Source organism: Polypterus senegalus, chromosome 2 (genome assembly GCF_016835505.1).
Source record: "Polypterus senegalus isolate Bchr_013 chromosome 2, ASM1683550v1, whole genome shotgun sequence".
Classification (NCBI taxonomy): domain Eukaryota; kingdom Metazoa; phylum Chordata; class Cladistia; order Polypteriformes; family Polypteridae; genus Polypterus; species Polypterus senegalus.
In genome coordinates, this window is record NC_053155.1 from 223,521,240 (window position 1) to 223,545,352 (window position 24,113).

Genomic DNA, 24,113 nt, shown 5'->3' on the forward strand with positions numbered 1-24,113 from the left:
AACTTTCAAGCAAGTTTCAGCTATGAAACAATGCTTGGTGGTATGTAGAGTTAAAATGTTAACATAAGTAAAATTAATGCAGAAAAATGTAAAAGACATCTCATTTAAACAAAATGCTAATAAAGTTTTTGATACCAGTTTACAAATATACTGTCTTTTTTCCTCCTCAACAGAGTTTGGCAAAGCACAATAGAAGTAATGTAGGTGCAGAAGGTGGACCACCTCCTTTTATTCCCTTTGGTCAGGTATTGTTTATCCTATACATAAATCTCCAAAACTTTCATTGTTAATTTTTTTTTTCTTTTTAACTATTAAATAAAATTCCTGTGAGAAGCAATATTCTGTATAGGAAGAACTTACTAACATACTGTTTGTACTTTTTTTTTTTTAATAAAGGATACTTTATAAATACTTTTTTCCCCTTTTTTGGAGAAGTTGTCAGGGAAACCATTTTTTTCACATTCTTTATTTTACCTACAAATGATTTTTCTTTGAAAATTTCTTCCTTGACGTTTCCTTACCTCTCTTTCATTAAAGTGGTTTGGATCCCTAACTTCTGTGGTTTTTGCAGTAAAGCTCACCATTTCTATAGTGTTAGTGTGCAGATCTCACATGCCACATTGCCAGTTGCAAAGACTGCTGTCACAACAAAGAACATGGCAGCATCCATAAAAAGATGGTTAAAAAAACAAAAGTGTTGTTAAAACAAAACAAAAAAAAACTGAACCAATAATAAATCACTCAGATAACGAAACCAATTGACTAAAAGAAGAAAATTTACTTCTACATCTTACACATGTGATTGTGACACAGAATGAAGGGTTTCTTCCTCACTTTAATGTTAGTCTCTTTATTTGACAAGAGAAAAATAGTTCGGATTTCGTCTCCCTGCTGTGAAGCTAACCAATGTCAATTTATAAATGTTTATGGATTGTTAGGAATACAATATTAGTTTTCTTTTTTATAATTACTTATCAGTACAATTCACTTATTAAATATATTATCTAGTAATTCCATTCAAAATCAGATAAAACAAAGGGCTTGTTTTAAAGGGTTATACTAAGAAAAAATCGATTTGGGATCTTAGTGGATGATTGCTTTAAAGAGTGAGAAACAGTGCTGATAACGTCGGTAGATGTTGTGCACTGAAGTTTTTGTTTTGTTTTAATTTATTATTCAACTGTAAAGCTTTTTTTAACGAAACCTGGTCCAAAACAGCTTTAATCTATACAAAATACCATTGCTTGTTTTTTTTTTTTCTTTTTTTTCCTCAATTAAAGCTTTTGAGTAATCAAACATATTCATCTTTAGAAGAGATCTATCGATTTATCATTATTAAAAGTAAATTGCATCCATTTTTTAGGTAAATAAACTAAGACTGTTCATGTTTATGTAGATGAATGTCCTGATGTGCACACTTTTTCCAGTGTTTTATAACTTCATTTAGAAGCAATATTATTAGTCAGTGTTGTTTCCTAAAAGGTCATTGATGTCTCTTTACTGGATATTTACCAAGTTTGGATCATATTATTTCCTGTGGCAGTTACTTAATTAGACATAAAAGGTGTGGCCATAATATAGAAACAAAAAATAAGATTTAACTTTGAAATAACTAAAATCACAATTCCAAGTTCCAAAATTCACAGTTCCAAGTTGTTTTAAAGGTAATTTACATTTGGTTTATTGCCAATCAGTTTGTGTCAGCAACAGGTCTGACAGTTATCATTATTGTACTCAAAGATTTTCAAAGTAACAGAGTTCTGAAAAAGCCAAACAGTAAATACTTTAATTGTGGGTGTATATGTTCATAGAAACTGCAAAATTATTTGTGTCATATGAGAATCTCTGAAATAATGACAGAATATGCCAAACATAAACAAATAGCATTGCCAAAGAGAAGCAATGGTAATAAATCGGAGCTAATCAGTTGGGTAGATTTGCACTTCATAACATAGTTGATAAATGCCATAAAAGCATGGTGTCAGAAATAACCACAGAATTGAAGCGTCACCACATTTTTTGACAGGACTGCCTTTAGAAACTACTTGCATTCATTTCAGTTCCCAAAGATGCATGTCCTAGGGGTAATGATTATAATACTAGGACACCTGAGCAATGGAAAAAATTAATATGGTCTGGTAAATCATCTTTCACCTGATTTTCTACATCTGCATTAATTTACATTTCAAGAAAGTTAAAGGATGTCTTCGATCCGCAATGTCCCTTCCAAAATTTAGGCATAGTGTGGAATCTGTAATGGTATGAGCAGCTGTCTTATGGAGGCCATTATTTCCAGTTATTTCTCTGCATGGTTTTAATACAGCCAAGAAACACGAGTTTATTTTCAAAGTCCGGTGCACTCTGTTTTTTTTTTATGATGCCCCTATTTTGAGGTGATAAAAACTCTGTCAAAGTAAAAGCCATATTAGTAGTCTCCCTTTGAGTTTAATGAATTTTATAGATTATAGAAAATGTAAAAAAAATATAAAATTACACCTTTCCCTTAATTGGTGAATTTATATAATCTATTCTGCAAATGCTTTGTGTGTCTCTTTGTCTTTAAATTTTAGATTGTTACATGCTCCTCTAAATAAGTGTTGTTATTGTTAGGGACAGGTATATTTATCTTTAACTCATGTGTAACATATTGAATGCATCTATCTGCAGATTTTAAAGGCAACAAATTATAGTGGTCTCTTATTTTTCAATTATTCATTTTTGTCTAGATGCTTCAAATTTTCAAAATAATTTACATTTTTAAATCAACTAAAATAAACGTGAACATTTCAGAATGGCTGGACTGAAGACTAAACAGGATTCATCTTCAGGAAAAGGTTGTCATTATTCTGCACAGGAAGCCAAAGAGTCTAGTCCAGGTTAGGAAGCAGCAAAAGAAATAAAAGCATTGCTAAAACAGTTCTAAAAAGGTTTAAAGCCACTTCAGAGGAATGCAGGATTTGGAAGCTTTATATACCTTTTGACCAGCCAATAAAAAAAAGCTTACTGGAAAAAGTTAACAATTTGCGATGCTGATACATAGGGTGGAACTGTTCTGGATGGACAATAGGGGAATAACTTATTTTCATTTATGCCTCATATGTTACCATTGCTTGATTTTGTTTTTCTCTTGTCAGTCATGCAAGTTGTGAATGAGAATTCACTAGTGCATTGAGTGAACAGATAAGTGTGTGCAGTCTGGGCAAGGATGAGTAAATGTCCACAAGCACAAAGACCAGACACAGTATTCAAACCCATGAACCTGTAGAATTAACTGTTGTACTACTCTTTTTAGCTTCATCCAGTGCTACCTCTGCTAAACTGGATGACACATATTTTTTTAAATCACTTACAGAAATCTGTTTTTATGTAAGCATTAGGTTCATGACACAACCACAGGTATAAACACAACCTCATCTTCAAGTTCAGAACTATGCAGAATTGTTTTAACTATAATATATATAATAGTAGAAATATTTATTATAGTAATAATAATAATAATAATAGTAATAATAATAATGGATTAGTAACAATAATAATACAAATAATAATACTTTTTACTTATATAGTGCCTTTCTCATACTAAAAGTGCTTACTATATAGCCTGTGTCAATAGAGGTGTAAGAGAGAAAAATAACTGAACAAAGTGTCTGTCACACCTCAAGCCATGTGTACTTCAGTGGCACTAATGCCAGTTGTTTCTGATAATCTTAAAACCTTCAAAGTTTTCAGTAGAAGATTCCAGTAAAAGCAGTCAGAAATAAAATAGCCCCCTTCTGCTGTATAGTGGCCTAAGTCATCTTCAGTTGAAGGACAATGTAAGATTCTTTATGTAGCCTCTGTTTGCAGCATTTGTTTTATACAAAGACATTTTCTATAAAGCCCTAATGAAGACGTGTTTAAGGTCATATGGCCTAAAATAATTCACTACTGAATATTAAGTTTAGTTCTTACTTTAGAAAATGCAAAGTTTTGGTTTTATACTTAATGTATTCCTCATTTCACAGAAATGTGCTGCCCAAGAGCAAGTGGACACCAGGGAGCTTGATCAACGAAAAACACTTCAAGTTACTAATACAGTAAAGTCTCCTGAAGAAAACGATGAATTTGAAAAACAAAGGATAGCTGCTATTGCTGAAGTTGCAAAGAGTAAAGAGGTGGGAACAGATTTAAACTGGGTTTAAAAGTGACATTTATTTTCAATATGTATATAATTTACTGTATTGGAATTTTATTTACAAAGGTTTCCAAGGCAAGAATTTAGAAATACATGTTGTTTTTATGATATTAATTTTATTCATTAAGCACATTTTCAAATCATCAGCATATTAGAAAATCTGAATGAATGCCAATATGCAGAGTCATTTAGCTAATTTGGGGACAGAATTTGCCAGAATTACATTGGATCCATCCAAGGTGTAAGATTTTTCTAGTATTCAGTATTATTATAATAATAAACACAGTAGGCTATATATCTAAGTGGCACATGAATTTGTCCATATTTAATAATTTTGATTTGATAAGTGGTCGGGTGATATGCTATCTGCTTAGATGGTTCCACAATTGTGGACAAATCTACCCTTTTGTGTAAGATACAACCAGTTGGTCTCGGCACTTAAATCCAGGCTGAAGACCTAAAGGTTAGATATTCGTAAAGCAACTGTTGGCCATTTGCTCAAAAAAAGCATGATGCTCACGAACTGATCTGCCTCTATTTCATTTGCCTAATGGTTAAAACATGCCACATTTTTTGAATGCTGGCCATAAATGCACACAATTTTATATTTATTGTTTTGCTTAGTTCTGAAGTAAATTATTTTGGTTGATGTTTTTATTGTGTTCATTTGAAGACTAGGACTTTTGGAGGAGGAGGAAATGCTGGAAACAATCTCAGTACTGGAAGCGTTAACTCTAGAGGCAGAGAAGTATCAGTTAAAAAACGAGATGATAAACCTGTATATTCTGAAACCCGTTCAGATGGAGTTTATAGAGAACTGGTAGGTAATCGTTTTTTACATATACTTCGTAAATGAATAATTTTTGAAAAGCTTCTTTTTTTGCTTGTGTTTTTGTTAAAATGCAGTTAGCAATTAAAATAAAATTGTTACTTGATAGATTACTTACATGAAGAAAGTTTATCAGACTACTGCTTTATGCTTCTATTTTCATTATGTATTTTGTGATGATTATTGATGTAGTAAATATTTTCTTTCTTCTAGGTTCTACCCAAAATAAATTACCATGTTAGTTCTATAGCTACACTGATGGCAAAAAAGAAAACTTATATTCTTTGTTAGATATGAGGTTTCAACCTCATTTGCTCAGATAACAATGTAAATTAGAATAATAGAAAAACAAAAGAGTACAGCAAAAACAATCTGCCTTTATGGCCATTGTTTTGACGTCCATTCGGTATCTTGTGTGTTTCCTCTTGTGTATAGAGCCACTGAGCCTCTGAATCAGTACTTGTGGGATGTTATTTCATTACTGCAGAAAGGCAGACTGACAATAGCATCTTTGAATGCTGTTATCCAAGGTGTCCCAAAGGTACTCGATGATAGGGTCAGATGAGAAACCTGGCCTAGGGAGTACTTTCACGCAAGGATAGTTAGGATAACTGTGATCACATCTGCTGTAGAGTCTGGTTGTGTTGCCTCACATTGGGGAAGATGATTTACTGTACAGTGTCATTCCTGTAATGTGCTATGTTCTGCCTTTCCTTAATAAAGTGGAGCTGCAAGTTGCCTCTATTGTGAATACCAGTCCATGCAATTACACTGATTCCATCCCATGGGTGAGTTTCTGCACAGAGTCATTAGCATTTCTTTCTTCATTCCTTCTCTCTACTCTGTCTGGAACAGGCTAAATAAAGCATTACTCCTCTGTGAAGTGGACCCAATAACACTGCTGATGAGTTCATTGCAGCTTTTGTCTGACATAAGCCAGTTAGGTGTGACATCTGCTTGCTTTGGTGGTGGTTATGAGTAGAGGGCCTTTGATAGATTGCCTTTTCCTAATGATAGCCACATTGAGGCTTTGCATTATGTCCTGTCACAGTTGTGAATATTGTGTCTGCTGGCAGTTACAGCATATCTGAAATGATTTCTGCAATGTACCACTTTATTGTGTCTATTCTGCTATGGTATGGTTATTTGAGGGTGGTCAGCTGTCCTGCTGGTATACACAAACTCCTCTTGCAGTCAGTGCACAATGGATCATTTTGTCTGTAAATGCTGGAACATGTCAATGGCCCTCTCTTGTTCTTCGGCAATCTTTAATTCGTTATGTAATGTACAAAAGGAAAGCATGACAAAAAAGACTTAGTTAAGTGTGGCTTTTGTCTTCTTACCTCAATTTTGAATTAATGCTTTTTTTTTTAAAGGTTATCTGATCAAGATTTGTTCCATCTGAACCTTGTTGGGCAAAACTGCATCTAGCAGACATTAATTTGTTTGATATAGATAGACAGATACTTTATTAATCCCAAAGGGAAATTCACATACTCCAGCAGCAGCATACTGATAAAAACAATATTAAATTAAAGAGTGATAAAAATGCAGGTAAAACACAATAACTTTGCATAATGTTAACTTTTACCCCCCCTGGGTGGAATTGAAGAGCCACATAGTGTGGGGGAGGAACGATCTCCTCAGTCTGTCAGTAGAGCAGGGCAGTGACAGCAGTCTGTCGCTGAAGCTGCTGCTCTGTCTGGAGATGATACTGTTTAGTGGATGCAATGGATTCTCCATGATTGACAGGAGCCTACTCAGCACGCGTCGCTCTGCCATGGATGTCATACTGTCCAGCTCCATGCCTACAATAAAGCCTGCCTTCTTCACCAGTTTGTCCAGGTGTGAGGCTTCCTTCTTCTTTATGCTGCCTCCCCAGCACATCACTGCATAGAAGAGGGCACTCTCCACAACCGTCTGATAGAACATCAGCAGCATCTTACTGCAGATGTTGAAGGACACCAGCCTTCTAAGGAAGTATAGTCGGCTCTGTCCTCTTTTGCACAGAGCATCAGTATTGGCAGTCCAGTCCAATTTATCATCCAGCTGCACTCCCAGGTATTTATAGGTCTGTGCCCTCTGCACACATTCAGCTCTGGTAATCACGGGGTCCAGGAAAGGGCCTGGGTCTCCTAAAATCCACCACCAGCTCCTTGGTTTTGCTGGTATTTTGTTGGAATTTTTCAGGTGTAAGTGGTTTAAGTCACACCATTTAACAGTCCTTGATTAGATTCCTATACTCCTCCTCCTGCCCACTCCTGATGCAGCCCACGATAGCAGTGTCGGCAGTGAACTTTTGCACGTGGCAGGACTCAGAGTTGTATTGGAAGTCTGATGTATATAAGCTGAACAGGACCGGAGAAAGTACAGTCCCCTATGGCGCTCCTGTGTTGCTGACCACAATGTCAGACCTGCAGTTCCTAAGACGCACATACTGAGGTCTGTCTGTAAAATAGTCCACAATCCATGCCCCCAGGTATGAATCTACTCCAATCTCTGTCAGCTTCTCCCTAAGGAGCAGAGGTTGGATGGTGTTGGTGCTAGAGAAGTCCAGAAACATAATTATTACCACATCACTGCTTTTGTCCAAGTAGGAGAGGGATCGGTGTAACATATAGATGATGGCATCCTCTGCTCCCACCTTCTCCTGGCATGCGAACTGTAGAGGGCGTGGCGGACCAGTGGCCTCAGGTGGTGAAGCAGCAGCCACTCCATGGTCTTCATCACATGTGACGTCAGAGTGACACGCTGGAAGTCATTCAGCTCACTAAGACACGATACCTTTGGGACTGGGTTAAAGTTTATATAGAGTTTTAGAGTTTATAATTTCATTTAAACTGCATACTTCATATGGAATTTTATTTTTTTTTGGTGGAATATTATAAATGGTGATCCTTGATTCATTCAGTTTAAACAGTTGTTGAAGGGCACTATGAATGTGTTTAGGCTAATGTGGAAGATTTTCTTTTTGCTTTAAGAAGCATAAATATATTCACAAAGACAGGTGTACTTTGTATTACAAATTTTTAATTTAAAGGATTGAAGTTGTAGGCTAAAAATCAACATTTAGTAATAAATGTCTAATTTTGATGTTAATAATTTAATAAAGTATTTTGTCTTTGAATTAAACTATTTTATTTTATGTGTTTTCCTCAAGAATATTTTTTTCTTTAGTGAATAAAACCTTCATGTAGTTTAATTTAAATAAAGATATTAGAATAAGAATCAAAATGGTGTTGAACAATATTTTATATAATAGAAGAGAACCAAAGCAAAAAAAAGAAAGTTTTTTCTATTGAAAAGCTCAAGATTCCTTTTTTTTCAAATTTAATTATTTTTTTTAACTGTTTAGGACTGATTTGAATTATATAGTCTTCTCTCATAATTTTATTCCTTTACAGGTAGATGAGAAAGCATTAGGGGAAATCATGGAAATGGGATTCAATAAAGAAGCTGCAAGACAGGCTCTCATGGATCACAGTAACAACCTGGAAGCTGCATTAAATTTTTTACTTAATAGCAACAAACCAAAGCCTGCTCAGGGGTCAGCACTCAAAGGTAGTGACACATTATTTAAATGATTGCACTAGTTAGATATATGCAGCTCATGACAAGCTTTATTTTTTTTTTCCTTTACCTTGCATCATCTCTCCCTAAATTGCATTTTTGTATTTTCATGGAACTTTACATAGAAAAAGGCAGAAGTTTAACAAGTAAAACATTTTATTTAAGATGATTTACACTTTACCCTTTTAGGAAAGGGAAGAGGAAGAGGTAGACCAAAACCAGAAGATGAAAATGACCTTTCTGCAAGCAGACCCTCAGGACCCAGCACATTATTCGATTTCCTGGAGTCAAAAATGGGTGCCTTCTCATTTGAAGGTTTGAGTACTTAAAACAGTTTTGTTTTTAGTATTGAAGTTTAGCTAATTGTTTTGCTCTGAAAAAATGAAAATACAAGACAAGCTAATGTTAATTTCTTAGTATACTTTTGCACTGCATATTCTTTTAACATGCCCGTTCATAATCATAACCAGCTATCAAGATGTTTGTTACTTTTGATTATATGTAGAATGAATAGTTTTGTGTATATACACAGGAAAAAAAAAATCATAATACACTCATAAGGCAATCAATAATATAGTGAATATTTAGGTAAACTTTTAAAAAGTATTATTTGAGAGCTTTAGTATTTATAATTGTAACTACTGTCTCTGCATGATTAATTCTGTTCCACATAATTGTCCATTTTAGCTTTAATTTTTCTCTATTTATTCCTTTAAGGGTTAGTAATTTTTCAAATGCAATTTATCTGGGTGGGATAGTAGTTGTAGGTTAGGTTAATTAGCTGCTACAATTTGGTCGGTGTAAGAGAGCCAGGGTATGTATCTAACTATGTCTTGAAATGCATTTCCTCCTACTTCAGGATTGGTTGTTTTGCCTGATGCTTTAAGGATAAACGTTGCAGAATAAGTAGATTTGGAATAAAGAAATGATCTTGACTCTCTTCCACTAATGCTTACTATTCGTCGCATTTTTAAATTCTTTATTTTTTATTTGATGGCTAATTTATTAGGCACATGTATTAGGTATTTTGATATTACTCTAAACTTATAATTCCTCAGAGATGGTGAGTTGTCAGGTCCCATCTGTAGAAATGTAAACAAGGATTAAATTTTAATCTCAGAAGAATATTTTTTAATTCAGATTCTGCTTTGGGTTTTTTGGTGGAAGAGGTCTGAAAACAATTAAGTGGCCCTTAATTGACCTTAAATTTTCTCAGTTTGCCTTAGGGCTGCACGATAACAGAAAAAATGATTATCACGATTATTTTGCTCAAAATTTTTATCACGATTAATAATGACGATTATTCCTTTGGTAGTGAACTTTTATTCACTTGTGTATTCTTATTGCACTTTACAGCCACAAATAAAGAAAAATAAACAAACCGAACATGTTTAGAATGGAGAGTTTTTCTTAGCTGTGGTAAATAAATAAAATTAAACTGCCTCTTTTACATCAACTTGTAATAAAATCAAATAAGAATAAAAATTTTTTACAACATGTTACAGATTTTTGGCTAAGAACACAAGCCTGTCAACTTGATCGGGCTTTAGGGAAGACCGCAAGCAAGTAACTACATTTCCACCGGAACTAAAAGCCCTCTCTGAAGGAGAGCTGGTATGCACAAGTATTTTTTTGTCACTCTTGAAAGCCTTGGGTAGATCTTTTCATGTTTTTTCCACCATTTTAATGGGTTCCCCTCACTATCCAGGTAGTTTAACTGCAAGTAAGATTCCAGCTCACAGGCTACACTGGATTGCTGGTTGTTAGGTGGCAAGGCTTGTTCAGCAGTTTTAAAGTAGCTTCCTAAAGTCATCTTTTTCTTTGGGGCACATCCAGCTTCAGCATCCTTCTGGCTGGTCTCTTGTGCTGTTTCTTGGGGTGGCACCTAAACACAGAAAAAGGCATTTAGAACAAATTTAACTAATTGAGACTCAAAACACTAATCTAGATCTCAGTGCAGCTCATTTTTATTACGGTCATTGCCAAAGTCTGCTTCTCAGCTTTGAGTCTGGATTGAATTGTTGTTTTGTTGTCCTCAGCCGTGTATCTCATCTTAAATCGTGGATCCACCGTAGATGCCATGTCCAATAGAGCTTGGATGTCTGGGTCACTGTATTTTTCGTTTAGGTACTCCAAAATTTTAGACTTGATTGCTCTTGACAGGTCAGTATCATCATCCTTAACTTTCAAGATTGATGCGCTGAAAAGATGAAGAACTGGCTTAACAAATGACACGCTGACGTACTTCTCGCCAGACAGTGCATCTGTAAAATTAACTAGAGGGTGCAAGGATTTGTTGATTGCCTCTAGTACATCCATGTCCTGCCATGTTGGGATAAGATGACGAGACTTCTTTTCAGAGGACAGGACATGTGCAATGGCCTTTTGCTGCTCGATGGTTCTCTCTATCATGGCCTGACGTGATCCTCACCTTGTTGGAAACTCTGTTTTCAGTGAGTGCTCTGGGAGTTTCATCTCCTTTTGTGCAGCTAAAAACTCTCTCTTACGCTTCCAGCTGTAAGAGAAGGAGCTCACCAACTTTTTACAGAGCCCCACAGCCCGGTCAATTCTTGGATCCTTCATGGCATTCTCTTCAGGAAATAAACATGATCAGAAAAAAAACAGTAAGACACAGGAAGACTCTTGTTGTTTATGCAACTTTTGATCAGAAATAAAAAAAAAATGTTTTTTATTTCACTAATTATATACACCTACATAAGACAATTATCAAACATTTATTAATAAATAATAAACACTCACTTATTCTAAACTCATCTGGGTTCACAAACATTAATATAATAGTATTTGACTAATCCAATATTTTTAAACTTTTAAATGTATCTAATTTGATAGATTAGCAGAATAAAAATGATGATTATTATACTGTAGACATATGACTCATTGTCATTATAATGTGTCATTATAATCAGGGGTGCACATAACTTTTTGAGTGTGTTCCTTAGGTGAGTAGCAGGAGCTGGTGTTTGGTACGCACTCCGCAGCGAGGTCTTAAGTACAGATCACTCCCTTAAGGTTTTGTGGTTTTTATCGTCATTGTGCAACTTGACGGAACACAAGGTTGCGTCTTGAGCGTAATATGCATTAAACAAATGTATTGCGTTTCATTAAAAATGGTATGAAAGAATCAGTTGTTCTTTTGTGATAAAACCGAAATAAAATAAAATAAAATGCTATTTGAGTACGTATCTAATATCACGTGAGTGCGTGGCGCTTAAATATCATTTAATAAATAACGTCACTGACTAAAGACTGTTGGTGAAGAAGGCACTGTCATTTGGCCGTCTTAAAGTAGCCGAAAATGCACACAGCTATGCCTAATTTAAAAATTACCACTGCCACAAGCGGAAAACACGCACAATTATTTTATTTCAAAACGAAACCACTTTGTATGGTGCTTTCCGCCGGTGCAGAATAGGGTCCTGAGTCGGAGGAATAAACACTTTTCGAACATAAACGCAGTGCCTAAACCGAAAGACATAAAACAAATGGTGTAGGTGAAATTTTAATCGCACGCTGTCAAAAAACGGTCACAGTCAAGAGCTCTTCTGTTTTGTACACGAAAGCGCTGTAGTAACAAAATGACGTTACACGTTCATCATTTTTGCCACGCATGCGTACCCGCGTACCAGTTATGTGCACCCCTGATTATATCACTAAAACAACAACAGCAATTAATATTTTTAAATTGTCAAATTTTTTCCATATATCTGGGAAAAAAACATACAACTTACCGATGGCTAAATGAAGTCTGTGACCAAAGCAGTGTAGCCTCGTTCAGTTATTCACAGATGCTGCCCTAATCATATTAGCTGCGTTGTCCGTTGTGATGCACACAAGTCTTTCTTCCACCAAGCCCCAAGCGGACATCGCTTCTTTGAGGCCCACTGCAATAAACTCCGCTGTATGGTCTTGTGGGAAAAATGAAGTTTGCAAAAGCTTGCTTTTCATCTTAAACTCGCTGTCAATAAAATGAACTGTCAAGGTCAAATACGGTTCCGCAGTTCTGCTTGACCATAAGTCGGTCGTGGCAGCAAAATATTCAAGGCTGAGCCTGAGAATTTCTCTTTCTATTTCTTTTCGGCATTTCGCATACAGCGAGGGCAGCGCAACATTGGAAAAATGGTTGTGTGAGGGAATGCTATATCTTTTATCAAGTGTTGCGATCATTTTTTTTAAACTCCTCACTGCTCACGGTGGTTATTGGACACATATCCTTGGCTATATGGTACGTGATCGCCTCTGTTATTTCCCGGTGTCTTTGCGAGCTAGGCAGATATGGTATTGTGTTGAACAATGTCCCTGATATTATTGTCTGTGTTGTGGATGGCTGGTAATTTTTTGTTGTTGCCGTTTGTGCCTTCAGTCGTTGAAATTCTTGGTATTGTACTTTTTGGTGGCTTTTAAGCTGGTTGATGAGGTTTGTTGTGTTACCTTGGGACGTTTGGACGGAACAGGAGCAAAGTTTGCACAAGAATCGTACCTGATCAACATCACATTCCTCGAAACCGAAATAGTTCCAGACAACTGAGTATGACCCCCTTTTTAGGAACTAACGATTGCACTTCTGCACCTTCCTCACGTTGCTCCGCCATCTAATGTTTATTCTGACTGACTGTTATTGCTGCTATTGACTTCTACTGCTTCAGAAAGCGCTTGCAATCTAGACGCAGTAACGTCTTAGTGACGCAGTCCAGTCCGTAAACTCCGCCCATAAAAACAGTTTGGTCTTTATACTGTAAAATTGCGACGATATTTATTAACTGATCGTGTGTCATAAATATCGTTATCATGACAAAAAAAAGATTAATCGTGCAGCCCTAGTTTGCCTGATAATGTATGTTCTGCCAGCGCATTATATTTAGCCTGTTGAGCGAGTTGTAGCAATGAATTCTTGTGTTCCATTTATTTTTAAACATAGTTAATCTTTCAGGCTTCTTTTTTGGTTTTGTACTTCTGGTGATATAACAAATGTAAATAATGTTTAAATACAAGTCGTTTCTTTTTTAATAGTAAAGACTAATTTTTAGTATTTCCTAGTAGGAATGTATTTTTAAAGAGTTCTTAATATCTAAAGTAATTGTATTCATAGGTTAATTCTATTGAACACATGTAGTTTAAATGTTAAAAATAAAGTCTGTTAGTGACAGCATTGTCATTAAGAAATAACTGAACTATGATCTGAACAGGTTATTTTTTTAAGTGTATTTTCAGTTCACAGCCTAACAATTTTGTTCAAACCAGTAGGGAAAAATAGATTTTTCAAAGATTGTAGAAAAGGTATTTAATTTCCTTGCAGACATGTGCCTTTTGCACGTGGCCATCCAGTATTATTCTGAGCAAACTGTGTACTTTCTGTATTTTTTGATGATTTAGTGTTATAAAAACTCTGGTTCCAGTGCTGCGAACTAATAACTAACAGCAATGCCTCAGCTTGTTATGCACTGTAAGCAGTCCTTTTTAGGTAGCAACTCATGCAAACTAATCACTGACTTATTCGTGCAAACTCACATGAGAATTGCATTTTTGTTTAAGTGGCATTCCTGTGTTTTTGCTGAACAAAGGTCAGCTCTGAGTTACAATAAAATTATAATTTCATTTTGTTTCCAAACACATGCCCTACTTGAATATTCTTTGTGAACATTTTTGGAAATGGCAGTATGTAGGATGTAGTAAGCCATCTACTTTTTATCCTTAAGCTAGTGTACTTCAGTTTTTAGTGTCTTTAGTGTATAAATATAGATTTTATTTTCAAACCTTCCTAAAATGTAACTACTCTTTATTATTTCAGAATGCTACTTTTGACATTTTTTCAATCATTAAAAGATTATTTACTAACCAAATATGTATTTTGTATTTTTTTTATAGAACCTAAACCACAGTCTGTACAGAGTCATCAAGTACAAGGGAAAAAGGTGCCTTATACAGGCCTGGACTCAAATGTTAGAGAAATGAATCAGCCAAAGTACTCTCAAAGAAATGAATCGAGGCATCAAAGAAACGATAAACCACCTCGTTTTCAAAAAGATAATCAATATACCAAGCCACTGCCAGAAAACACTACAATACGTTGGACTGGCTTTGAAAAATCTGCTAATGTAGGGTCTGAAAATAGAGGTGAAGGAAATAGAGGTGATGAAGGAAAAAGAGGTAGCTGGCCTCAGTTTCCAAATGCTAAGTCAAAAGAACATATGCCAAACTACTCTCAGCAAAATGAAATGATTGTAAAGAAAGCCCAAAAGGATATTTCTATGCAAAACAAGTCCACCGAATGTAGCAGTATGTCAGATTCCAAAGGAAATTCTTGTTTGGACAGCAGGTTTGAATCGTATCAAAAAAAAGGTAAATATGACCGTTTAAATTCAGATACATTAGACAAAAAAATAAGATCATTGGACTCTGGAAATATGATTCATTTAAAAGCTGACAGAGATAGCAGTAAAAGAACTTTTACAAATAGAACTGTCAACAGTCATACAATTCAGAACGGGGAAATGGACAGTCTGAATCAGAAAAGAACCGGGCCTATTAAACCTGCAAATAATAACTACATTGAAGAATATGACAGCAAACCTGTTTTCCATAATACTGGATCCAAAAAAAGATCAGGACCCATCAAACCTGACAAGACCTTTGAAAGTTCTCGCAATTCTTCAGAGTCTGGTCGATTTTTATGTGATAACTGGAAGCCAGGAGACCAGTGCCTTGCCCTTTATTGGGAGGATAATAAGGTAAACAGACTTCTTTTGGTTAATGTGTGTTACATATAATATGACTTTTCCAAGAACAAATTCTGTAAATTGAGTTACTAATTTAGTTGCACAATTACTTAGCATTTTTAACAGTACAGTGAAGAAAATGTTCTATGTATATACCAATGTGTCTCTAAGCAAATATTTAAAATAAATTTAATCTACTGAAGCCATTTAGAGCACTTGTTGGAGCTGGATATTAACTGTGATGCCTCTAACGCACTGTTCAGGAATAAGAAGCCCCAGCAGTGCTCTAATGCCACCACAAGAGAGGAAGAAATACTGATAAAAGATGAGTCTGTGATTAGGGGAATATACATGCAAAAGTGCTCCAATAATAGGTCTGGCATGTTGCAATCCTGGTGCAGTAGTGTAAGACCATTCTGGGTGTATGGATAAGCTCATGTCCAAAGCTGCGGCTGATGCAAATGTGGAATAAGTGGGAACAAGTTGTACAAGTTCTGTACAAAATTAAAGAACTAGGTGCTAAGCTTTTCTGCAAAACCATCAGAGTGGTTGTTGAAGTTCTACCTGTTGCATGTGCAGGTCCTTGTAAGTATTAAGAGGTCAGATGATTTAGCACCTTTAATCAGAATATACTGTAATGCAATTTAGACTTTAGTACCGGTAATAGAGACAAAAGATTGTTTATCTTATAATGGAAAGTATTAAAAATTTTTAAGTTAATTGAAGTTGTATATTGTAGCCCATTATTACTATGCATTACCAGTAACAAAAAGCTGGCTGAACCCTAGAAATATTATTGTGTTCAATATTATTTGATAAATATAATTTAGAAAATACTGGAATTATGGAGTGGCTATTTACATAAGACACCACCCATGTGGAGATTGCACGTTGAATGGGTCTTGTGGAAGAAAAATATGAATACAGAAAATCCCCACTAGAATGCGCCGATTTAAGCAGTAAAACACAGGCAGGAGAAAGCATCAAACATTATTCTTTATCTAAATCTTGCAAGAGGCAAAAGCATGTCATATTAGTGTTTTTACCAAGAAAAAAGTGTCCTCAATATTTATACAATCCATTCATTGGGCCACTATTCAAAAAGGAATTCATTACATAAGCCAAAAACTTTTAATGTGATTTGTTACACCCAGTTGCTAACAGGACATGACAAATATTGATACCTTAAATAACTACAGTCAACCACAACAACTAGGTTTACTTATAGTCCTTAAGAGCATGCAACTTTTCAGGAGGGTTAAAAGTACAGCAGGATGTTCTTTCATTTTTATGTTCTGAACCATATGTTTCCTAAATTTGCCATCAACAAGAAACTTGGCGCATAACAACAGAACAATGATTATACCAAAAATATAACATTTTCTCTTAAGGGTTATATAAAATAACAAAAAATGCATTTATCATAGTAATAAATAAAATTAACAGCATCAGCTTTTTCGAATAAGCTCAGAAAGATATGTGACTGAGACACATGCTAGGTGCACATTAGACCAGGATTCAAATTCAGCTCTTACAATCTTTACAGTGTATTCTGATTTTCTTATTTTTAAACTCTAAATCTGCCATATATGACTGTTTACATAAATTGGATAAATTATATACCTAATTTTATTGTTGAAATAATTCTTGTACAACTAGATACTTGAATTAATTTAGTTCAGCTCTTAAAACTGCAGATTATGAGGTTATACAGGGCTCAACACTAACTTTTAAAAGTGATAGCCTGCCTGGCTCGGCAACCAAGCATCAGCTGTTGCCGAAGCTGAAGGTAAGGTTGCCATTTTTACAGTCTATATTTGGAGTACTTAAATTGCTATGCAATTATACTTCAGCTTACTAATGAAACTGTAAAATTTTAGTTTTCTCGCTTTACCTTTTGCTTTACAGTATTTCAGTTTGAATTGTTTTTACTTGTCAGACAGCAGCAAAAAAGTAAAATGTCGCAATGTTAGCCCTCAGTTTCAGGTTGATTGCCTGGCATTCTTTCTTTTCACAGCAAGTAAATGAAAAGCTGCCCTAAATAATCTTTTTGTTCTTTACACTCCTGCAAGGGCATAAAATTGTGTTCTTGCTGCTTCTGAAAGAGTAAAGAAATACGCCATCTTGGCTTATCAGTAAACAGTGGGTTGTTCACCTCCAGGCAATGGTGGTTCTGATAGTTAGGTTTGAGGTTGTGTTACAGAACTGCTGTGAGTGTTAAACTACTCCATCATCTTGGAATGAATTGCAAAAAGAGGTTTTAAAGGTATTTATGTACTATGAGGGCACTCGTTTGTGTCATTTCTGCCCAGTTACTTTTTCTTTTACATCTTTTTTTCTCTAAAATATATTCCAGGGCATTTCTTTATTTGCTCCTTTATTGGGTTTTTAAAATATCCATCCTTGTATCTTTTATTGAAATTAAAAAGAAAGAATTATTTCTTGTAAAATATATTGGCATTTAATGAATTTTATTAATATTGCAGTACTTTAACACTAGAATTATCAAAGCCTACAATAAAACTCATAAACCCGGCCCACCTTAAATCCGTTCGCACCTCTCCGTACGCGTCTTTTGTGTTGTGAATGTGTCTCTAAGCACAAGCAGCTTACTATCCCATCCTCTCACCGCCACAGAAATGGCAAAAAGCTGTCCCAGCTCAAGCCTTGTTTATCAGGGAGTGAGGTACCATAGTGTAAAAAATATATCGTTATTTGGAACACATATATTCCATGTGTGTTCTGTGTCTACAAATATCTGTGTAAGTGTAGGATGATAGGAAATGCAAGAAATGTTGAACACATACCTAAAAGACAAAACTTTTTTCATGTTTTTAGTAATAATGACAAAATTTTGACATGAAGTATGTAATGTGTGAGGACTGAAATCCAAATATGAAATACAGTGGCTTGCAAAAGTATTCGGCCCCCTTGAACTTTTCCACATTTTGTCACATTATAGCCACAAATATGAATCAGTTTTATTGGAATTCCACGTGAAAGACCAATACAAAGTGGTGTACACGTGAGAAGTGGAACGAAAATCATACATGATTCCAAATATTTTTTTACAAATAAATAACTGAAAAGTCAATACTTTGTAGAACCACCTTTTGCTGCAATTACAGCTGCCAGTCTTTTAGGATATGTCTCTACCAGCTTTGCACATCTAGAGACTGAAATCCTTGCCCATTCTTCTTTGCAAAACAGCTCCAGCTCAGTCAGATTAGATGGACAGCGTTTGTGAACAGCAGTTTTCAGATCTTGCCACAGATTCTCGATTGGATTTAGATCTGGTCTTTGAGTGGGCCATTCTAACACATGGGTATGTTTTGTTTTAAACCATTCCATTGTTGCCCTTGCTTTATGTTTAGGGTCGTTGTCCTGCTGGAAGGTGAACCTCCGCCCCAGTCTCAAGTCTTTTGCAGACTCCAAGAGGTTTTCTTCCAAGATTGCCCTGTATTTGGCTCCATCCATCTTCCCATCAACTCTGACCAGCTTCTCTGTCCCTGCTGAAGAGAAGCACCCCCAGAGCATGATGCTGCCACCACCATATTTGACAGTGGGGATGGTGTGTTCAGAGTGATGTGCAGTGTTAGTTTTCCGTCACACATAGCGTTTTGCATTTTGGCCAAAAAGTTCCATTTTGGTCTCATCTGACCAGAGCACCTTCTTCCACATGTTTGCTGTGTCCCCCACATGGCTTGCGGCTAACTGCAAACGGGACTTTTTATGGTTTTCTGTTAACAATGGCTTTCTTCTTGCCACTCTTCCATAAAGGCCAACTTTGTGCAGTGCACGACTAATAGTTGTCCTATGGACAGATTCCCCCACCTGACCTGTAGATCTCTGCAGCTCGTCCAGAGTCACCATGGGCCTCTTGGCTGCATTTCTGATCAGCGCTCTCCTTGTTCAGCCTGTGAGTTTAGGTGGACGGCCTTGTCTTGGTAGGTTTACAGTTGTGCCATACTCCTTCCATTTCTGAATGATCGCTTGAACAGTGCTCCGTGGATGTTCAAGGCTTTGGAAATCTTTTTGTAGCCTAAGCCTGCTTTAAATTTCTCAATAACTTTATCCCTGACCTGTCTGGTGTGTTCTTTGGACTTCATGGTGTTGTTGCTCCCAATATTCTCTTAGACAACCTCTGAGGCCGTCACAGAGCAGCTATATTTGTACTGACATTAGATTACACACAGGTGCACTCTATTTAGTCATTAGCACTCATCAGGCAATGTCTATGGGCAACTGACTGCACTCAGACCAAAGGGGGCTGAATAATTACGCACACCCCACTTTGCAGTTATTTATTTGTAAAAAATGTTTGGAATCATGTATGATTTTCGTTCCACTTCTCAAGTGTACACCACTTTGTATTGGTTTTTCACGTGGAATTCCAATGAAATTAATTCATGTTTGTGGCTGTAATGTGACAAAATGTGGAAAAGTTCAAGGGGGCCCGAATACTTTTGCAAGCCACTGTAAGCACTTTCACAAAAGGTAAAAATATAACAGAACAAGCTTGCTTTTATTATGACTATAACCAAAGAAAAAGAAATCAGGTTAGTGTGGTTGGTGTAGCTTGTCTTTTAAGTATACCAAACCAAATAAAGCTTGTGGCTTATTTGTAAATATTTTCTTTTTGTATAGAAGTGTAGAAATCTCCTATTTATGATATTGTTTTGGTGAAGGTATTTATATAGACTTTGGGTTTGTGGTGCTCTTTGTTTTTCTTGTATGTAAAACTTTTTTTTTCCCTTGTAAATATTTTGTGGGATTCTTTCAACTTTGTTGTGTGTAGTTTCTCCCTGATTGTTTTCTTTCTTTAGGAATACTACCATTTTATGTATATACGTTTTTGTCTTTATTTTTCATTTTGGGACTGGCAAAATTCTCTAATTATCATTCATTATTTTTGATAGGGACATTTTTTTGTGAACCTATAAATAAAACCCACTTGTTGTTTTGGAAAATAACACATTTCTGTGTCTGTCTTCATGTCTGACTTTTCTCAAATAAAATCCCAGTTGGTCCCAAACTACAAGACACCCACTGTGTAGTCTGGTGTCAACCTTGTTACTACCCGAGCTGTCTCACAGACTTGTAATGAAAAAGGATGTCTGACTATTTTTGACATACATTTTTCATAAAAATCAGAAATGTCATAAACAAAACTCTGCTCTAGACATACGCACAACTACTTTGTTTATCTATGTGTCATGAAAAAGGCTTTACAAGTAGATGTATTTTTTCAGTTGACAGTTTTTTTAATGTAAGTAAGACCAATTGTGTCTGAACATATTAAAATTCTTTTCATTTAAAGTTTAGATGTATGGCAATATAATGTCTCCTGGTAACAGTTAACTTCAGTCACTTTTTCAATTTTGTGTAGTATTGTGTAAATGCTGCTCTGATTTAAATATAAATAGCAGTAGAGTATTGTACCGTGTTAGCCATAGATTGATACAGGAGAAAGTTGGGTGAAATGACAGCTTTTATTGGCTAACTAAATAGATTTCAAATGCAAGCTTTCGAGGCAGCGAAGGCCCCTTCATCAGGCAAGGTGTATATAAATGTCAGAAATGGGATTGGCCCTAGAGATTTAACAGATATTCAGAATAATACTTAGAAAAAAATCAAATCCTTTTCCAGATCAATTTGATAAAGTTAAAGAAAAATGTATCTATTAAGTGCAGTTAAGTTGTACTTAAATGTATTAAGTTACAGTATGTAATTAGATTTTTTTCTTCTTTTGACCAAAAAAAAGTTTTATAGAGCCAGAATCAATGCCGTTCACCCATCAGGAACAACAGCAGTGGTAGTTTTTAGTGACTATGGAAACTATGAAGAGGTGCTGCTCAGTAACATCAAACCACTTCAAGCAGAAACTTGGGTAAGTGTTAACTGTGTCGTGAACAGTTCATAAATCTGGCCCTCTTGTGTATTATAACAAGCTCACTTTGACTTATTTTTTTCTTTTATAGGTGTAGTAAATGTCTTTGGAAACTACATCCGTACTGCATGAGTTACACTGCAGTATTTTTCAAATACATATTAGTGGGGTTTTTTCACCTTTTGTCTTATTTTTTTTTTTAATGGTTACTTGCAAGTGATATTTTCCTTAGAAGGCTTTTGTTACAGCAGTGTTAATTATAAGAAAGATTGTGTGTCAACAGGTTTTTGTTTTAATAAGCATGTGGGCATTCTGATGTATCGGAATCAGAACTTTTGTCTCTTTGACCTGCCAACTAACGAGCTCCTTGGAGTCTTGTTATGCAGTAAGAGACATGTAAAAACACCTGTGATTGATTCAAAGGATGATCCCATGTGCGGCAGACTTCTAACTTGCATAAACTTTGAAAAGAGCCTCATTTCCAAAACTCTGTAATCTCTATATGGTACAGAAATGTGTTCAGTGTTTTGTTTAGGGTGTAATGTAATATTACTACTAAAAGATCAGGATTCTTGATTCCCAACTAGTACTTGGCAACTGCATATGTGTTGTTTTATCCTTGTTGCCATTGTAACAGATGTGCACTAATTAGAAATAAGTGAATTGTTCCAGAGTTCAGAAGTAAACATGAGGCAAGAGGTGTGCAGATTAACCACCTTCATTTTGATATTTTGTATAGCTACTTTTATTAACACACCATATAATCTCATAGCTATAGTATAATAATTTGTGTATATATTTGTTATTTAGTTAATATATATGACAAACAATTGTTTATTAGTTATATGGCTTGCACACAGAATTGGTTGAAGAAAGAATGTTAAAACCCATTGCTTCAATTACCGAGCTGCTACAGGCATGATCCTTTTATAGAGGTGTGTAATATTCACCTAGGTTAATGCTTTTTTTTCACTTAACAGCTGGTATGGTAAATTAATGTTTGTAGCTTAAAGTTCATTATGGGCCCTTTGATTTAGAATAAGTAACTGTGTGATTAAGAGGAAAATAGTTAAGCAAGAATCTGAAAATGTGAAGATTTTGACTTGCAAGTTATTGCTTTTTTACAGGATGATGATGATGTTTATTATGAAAATTCACTAGAATACCGTCGAGGTGGAGATGGGCAGCCTAGACGCTCAAGGCCTACACAACAGTATTATCAGCCACCTAGAGCTAGAAACTGATGTGCAAGGTAAAACTGTAGGTTTTATAAATATGTTATATCTTACAAAATATTTTCAGCCACTGCAACTTAAGACTGGTATCTCTTGGTTATTTTAACGAAAGTCTTCTCATTTCTAAATAACTTCATTCTCTTTATTTTATGTATTCATATAATTGGTGTTAAAAGCATTTAAACCCTGTGTTTACATGGTGTACCCCTTTTTTGGCAATGATGACAACATTGAGCGAGAACACGTTTGGGATGTGAAGCAGATTTTGTGCTATAGCACTTGTATTCATATCTGTGTTTTCAATTAGTTTGAATATGCATTACACTTACATTTTTCAGAGTTCAATTGATAATTTGCAGTGCATTTTTTTAGATATTGCTGTGCAACAACATTTTTTAAATATGGGTCACTGTTGAGAGCAAGTGTCATTCTACTTATGAACTGAAAAGGGTTTGGGATTGGTGATGGTCATTTTACATATAGATACAGTAAAACCTTGATTATACGTATATTAATGTGCAAAAGTCTTGTTTTTATGAATCAGTATATTTCGTAGTAAGTGCAGTAAACAAAGAAAACATAACATGAAATTAGTGTTTACTATGACAGCCTTTTTCTTAAATTGGCAACAGTTTACTTCGGTCCACTTGAATGTACTGTAGTTTCCTAAGGTACTCGATTGGTTGGCTGTTTCAAGCCTCCTAGAAAATTTGCCACAATTTCGAAGCAGATTTTTTGCTTACTTCTGCCTCTAAGTAATTCCAGACTATCTCGATGTTTCTCTGTTTCTTTTTGTGCTGCAGATTTTTTTAGTGATTTTTGCCATGTGTTTGGGGTTATTGTTTTGCTCCAGAATGAAATTTGGGCTGATCAAACACCTCTTTGAGTTTGAAGCTGTAACCACCAAATCTATATGCATAAATGCAGTCCTACATCTGCAGTGAACCTGTACTGTACTGTTGCATACCCCAACTTCCTGTCCAAAACGTAGGGTCAGCTATTTATACTTGCCCGTGGAGCAATTGCAGGTTAAGGGCCTTGCACAAAGAACCCAACTGAGTAGCATTCCTTCCATCACTGCCATGATTAGAACATGCAGCCATTGAGTTACCAGCCCAGTCCAGACCCTTTAGTCAGAGAACCACGAAATCCATCCTGGAGACCCACCACTTTGCTGTAGATATCCATTCATGTATTCTTGCACTTCAGTGGACAAGCAGACTTCTGATTGATTGAAAAAGTTCTAATTTTAACTCTTTAGTCCAGAGCACCTACTGCTGCCAATTTTATGCACCATGGTACTTGTATTTTTTGGCTATTTCCACCTTGGAGGATTGGCTTTTTGATTGCAATGTCTCCATGAGCGGCAGTTTGAATTAGGCTTATCTGAGTGGGTGTACAAGGGTTCCGGTGATTTCTGCCATTAGTGTTGCTGAACATCATCTGATTTTGAAGGGACTTGGTTAGTTTGCTACACTGAATTTCTTTGACAAATCACTGCATTTCCAATCTTCTGCTTTACCAGTTTGTTTGTGCTTCTTCTGAAGAGCTTAGACAGCACATCTGAAAACATGTTACATCCATCCATCCCTCCATCCCTCCTCTTCCGCTTATCCGAGATTGGGTCACGGGGCAGCATTTTGAGCAGAGATGCCCAGACTTCCCTCTTCCCAGCCAC

General features: G+C 35.7%; 1 protein-coding gene across 1 annotated transcript in view; it reads left to right on the top strand.

The window, feature by feature from the left end:
- Positions 1 to 24,113, top strand: part of tdrd3 (tudor domain containing 3) — a 79,939-nt gene that overhangs the window by 44,544 nt on the left and 11,282 nt on the right. Inside the window, exons 6-13 of the mRNA XM_039745315.1 lie at positions 174 to 245; positions 4,005 to 4,154; positions 4,848 to 4,994; positions 8,408 to 8,564; positions 8,763 to 8,888; positions 14,460 to 15,322; positions 21,075 to 21,200; positions 22,328 to 22,452. Coding sequence (XP_039601249.1) covers positions 174 to 245; positions 4,005 to 4,154; positions 4,848 to 4,994; positions 8,408 to 8,564; positions 8,763 to 8,888; positions 14,460 to 15,322; positions 21,075 to 21,200; positions 22,328 to 22,444 — 1,758 coding nt within the window. The 3' untranslated portion in view covers positions 22,445 to 22,452. The remainder of the gene's footprint in view (positions 1 to 173; positions 246 to 4,004; positions 4,155 to 4,847; positions 4,995 to 8,407; positions 8,565 to 8,762; positions 8,889 to 14,459; positions 15,323 to 21,074; positions 21,201 to 22,327; positions 22,453 to 24,113) is intronic.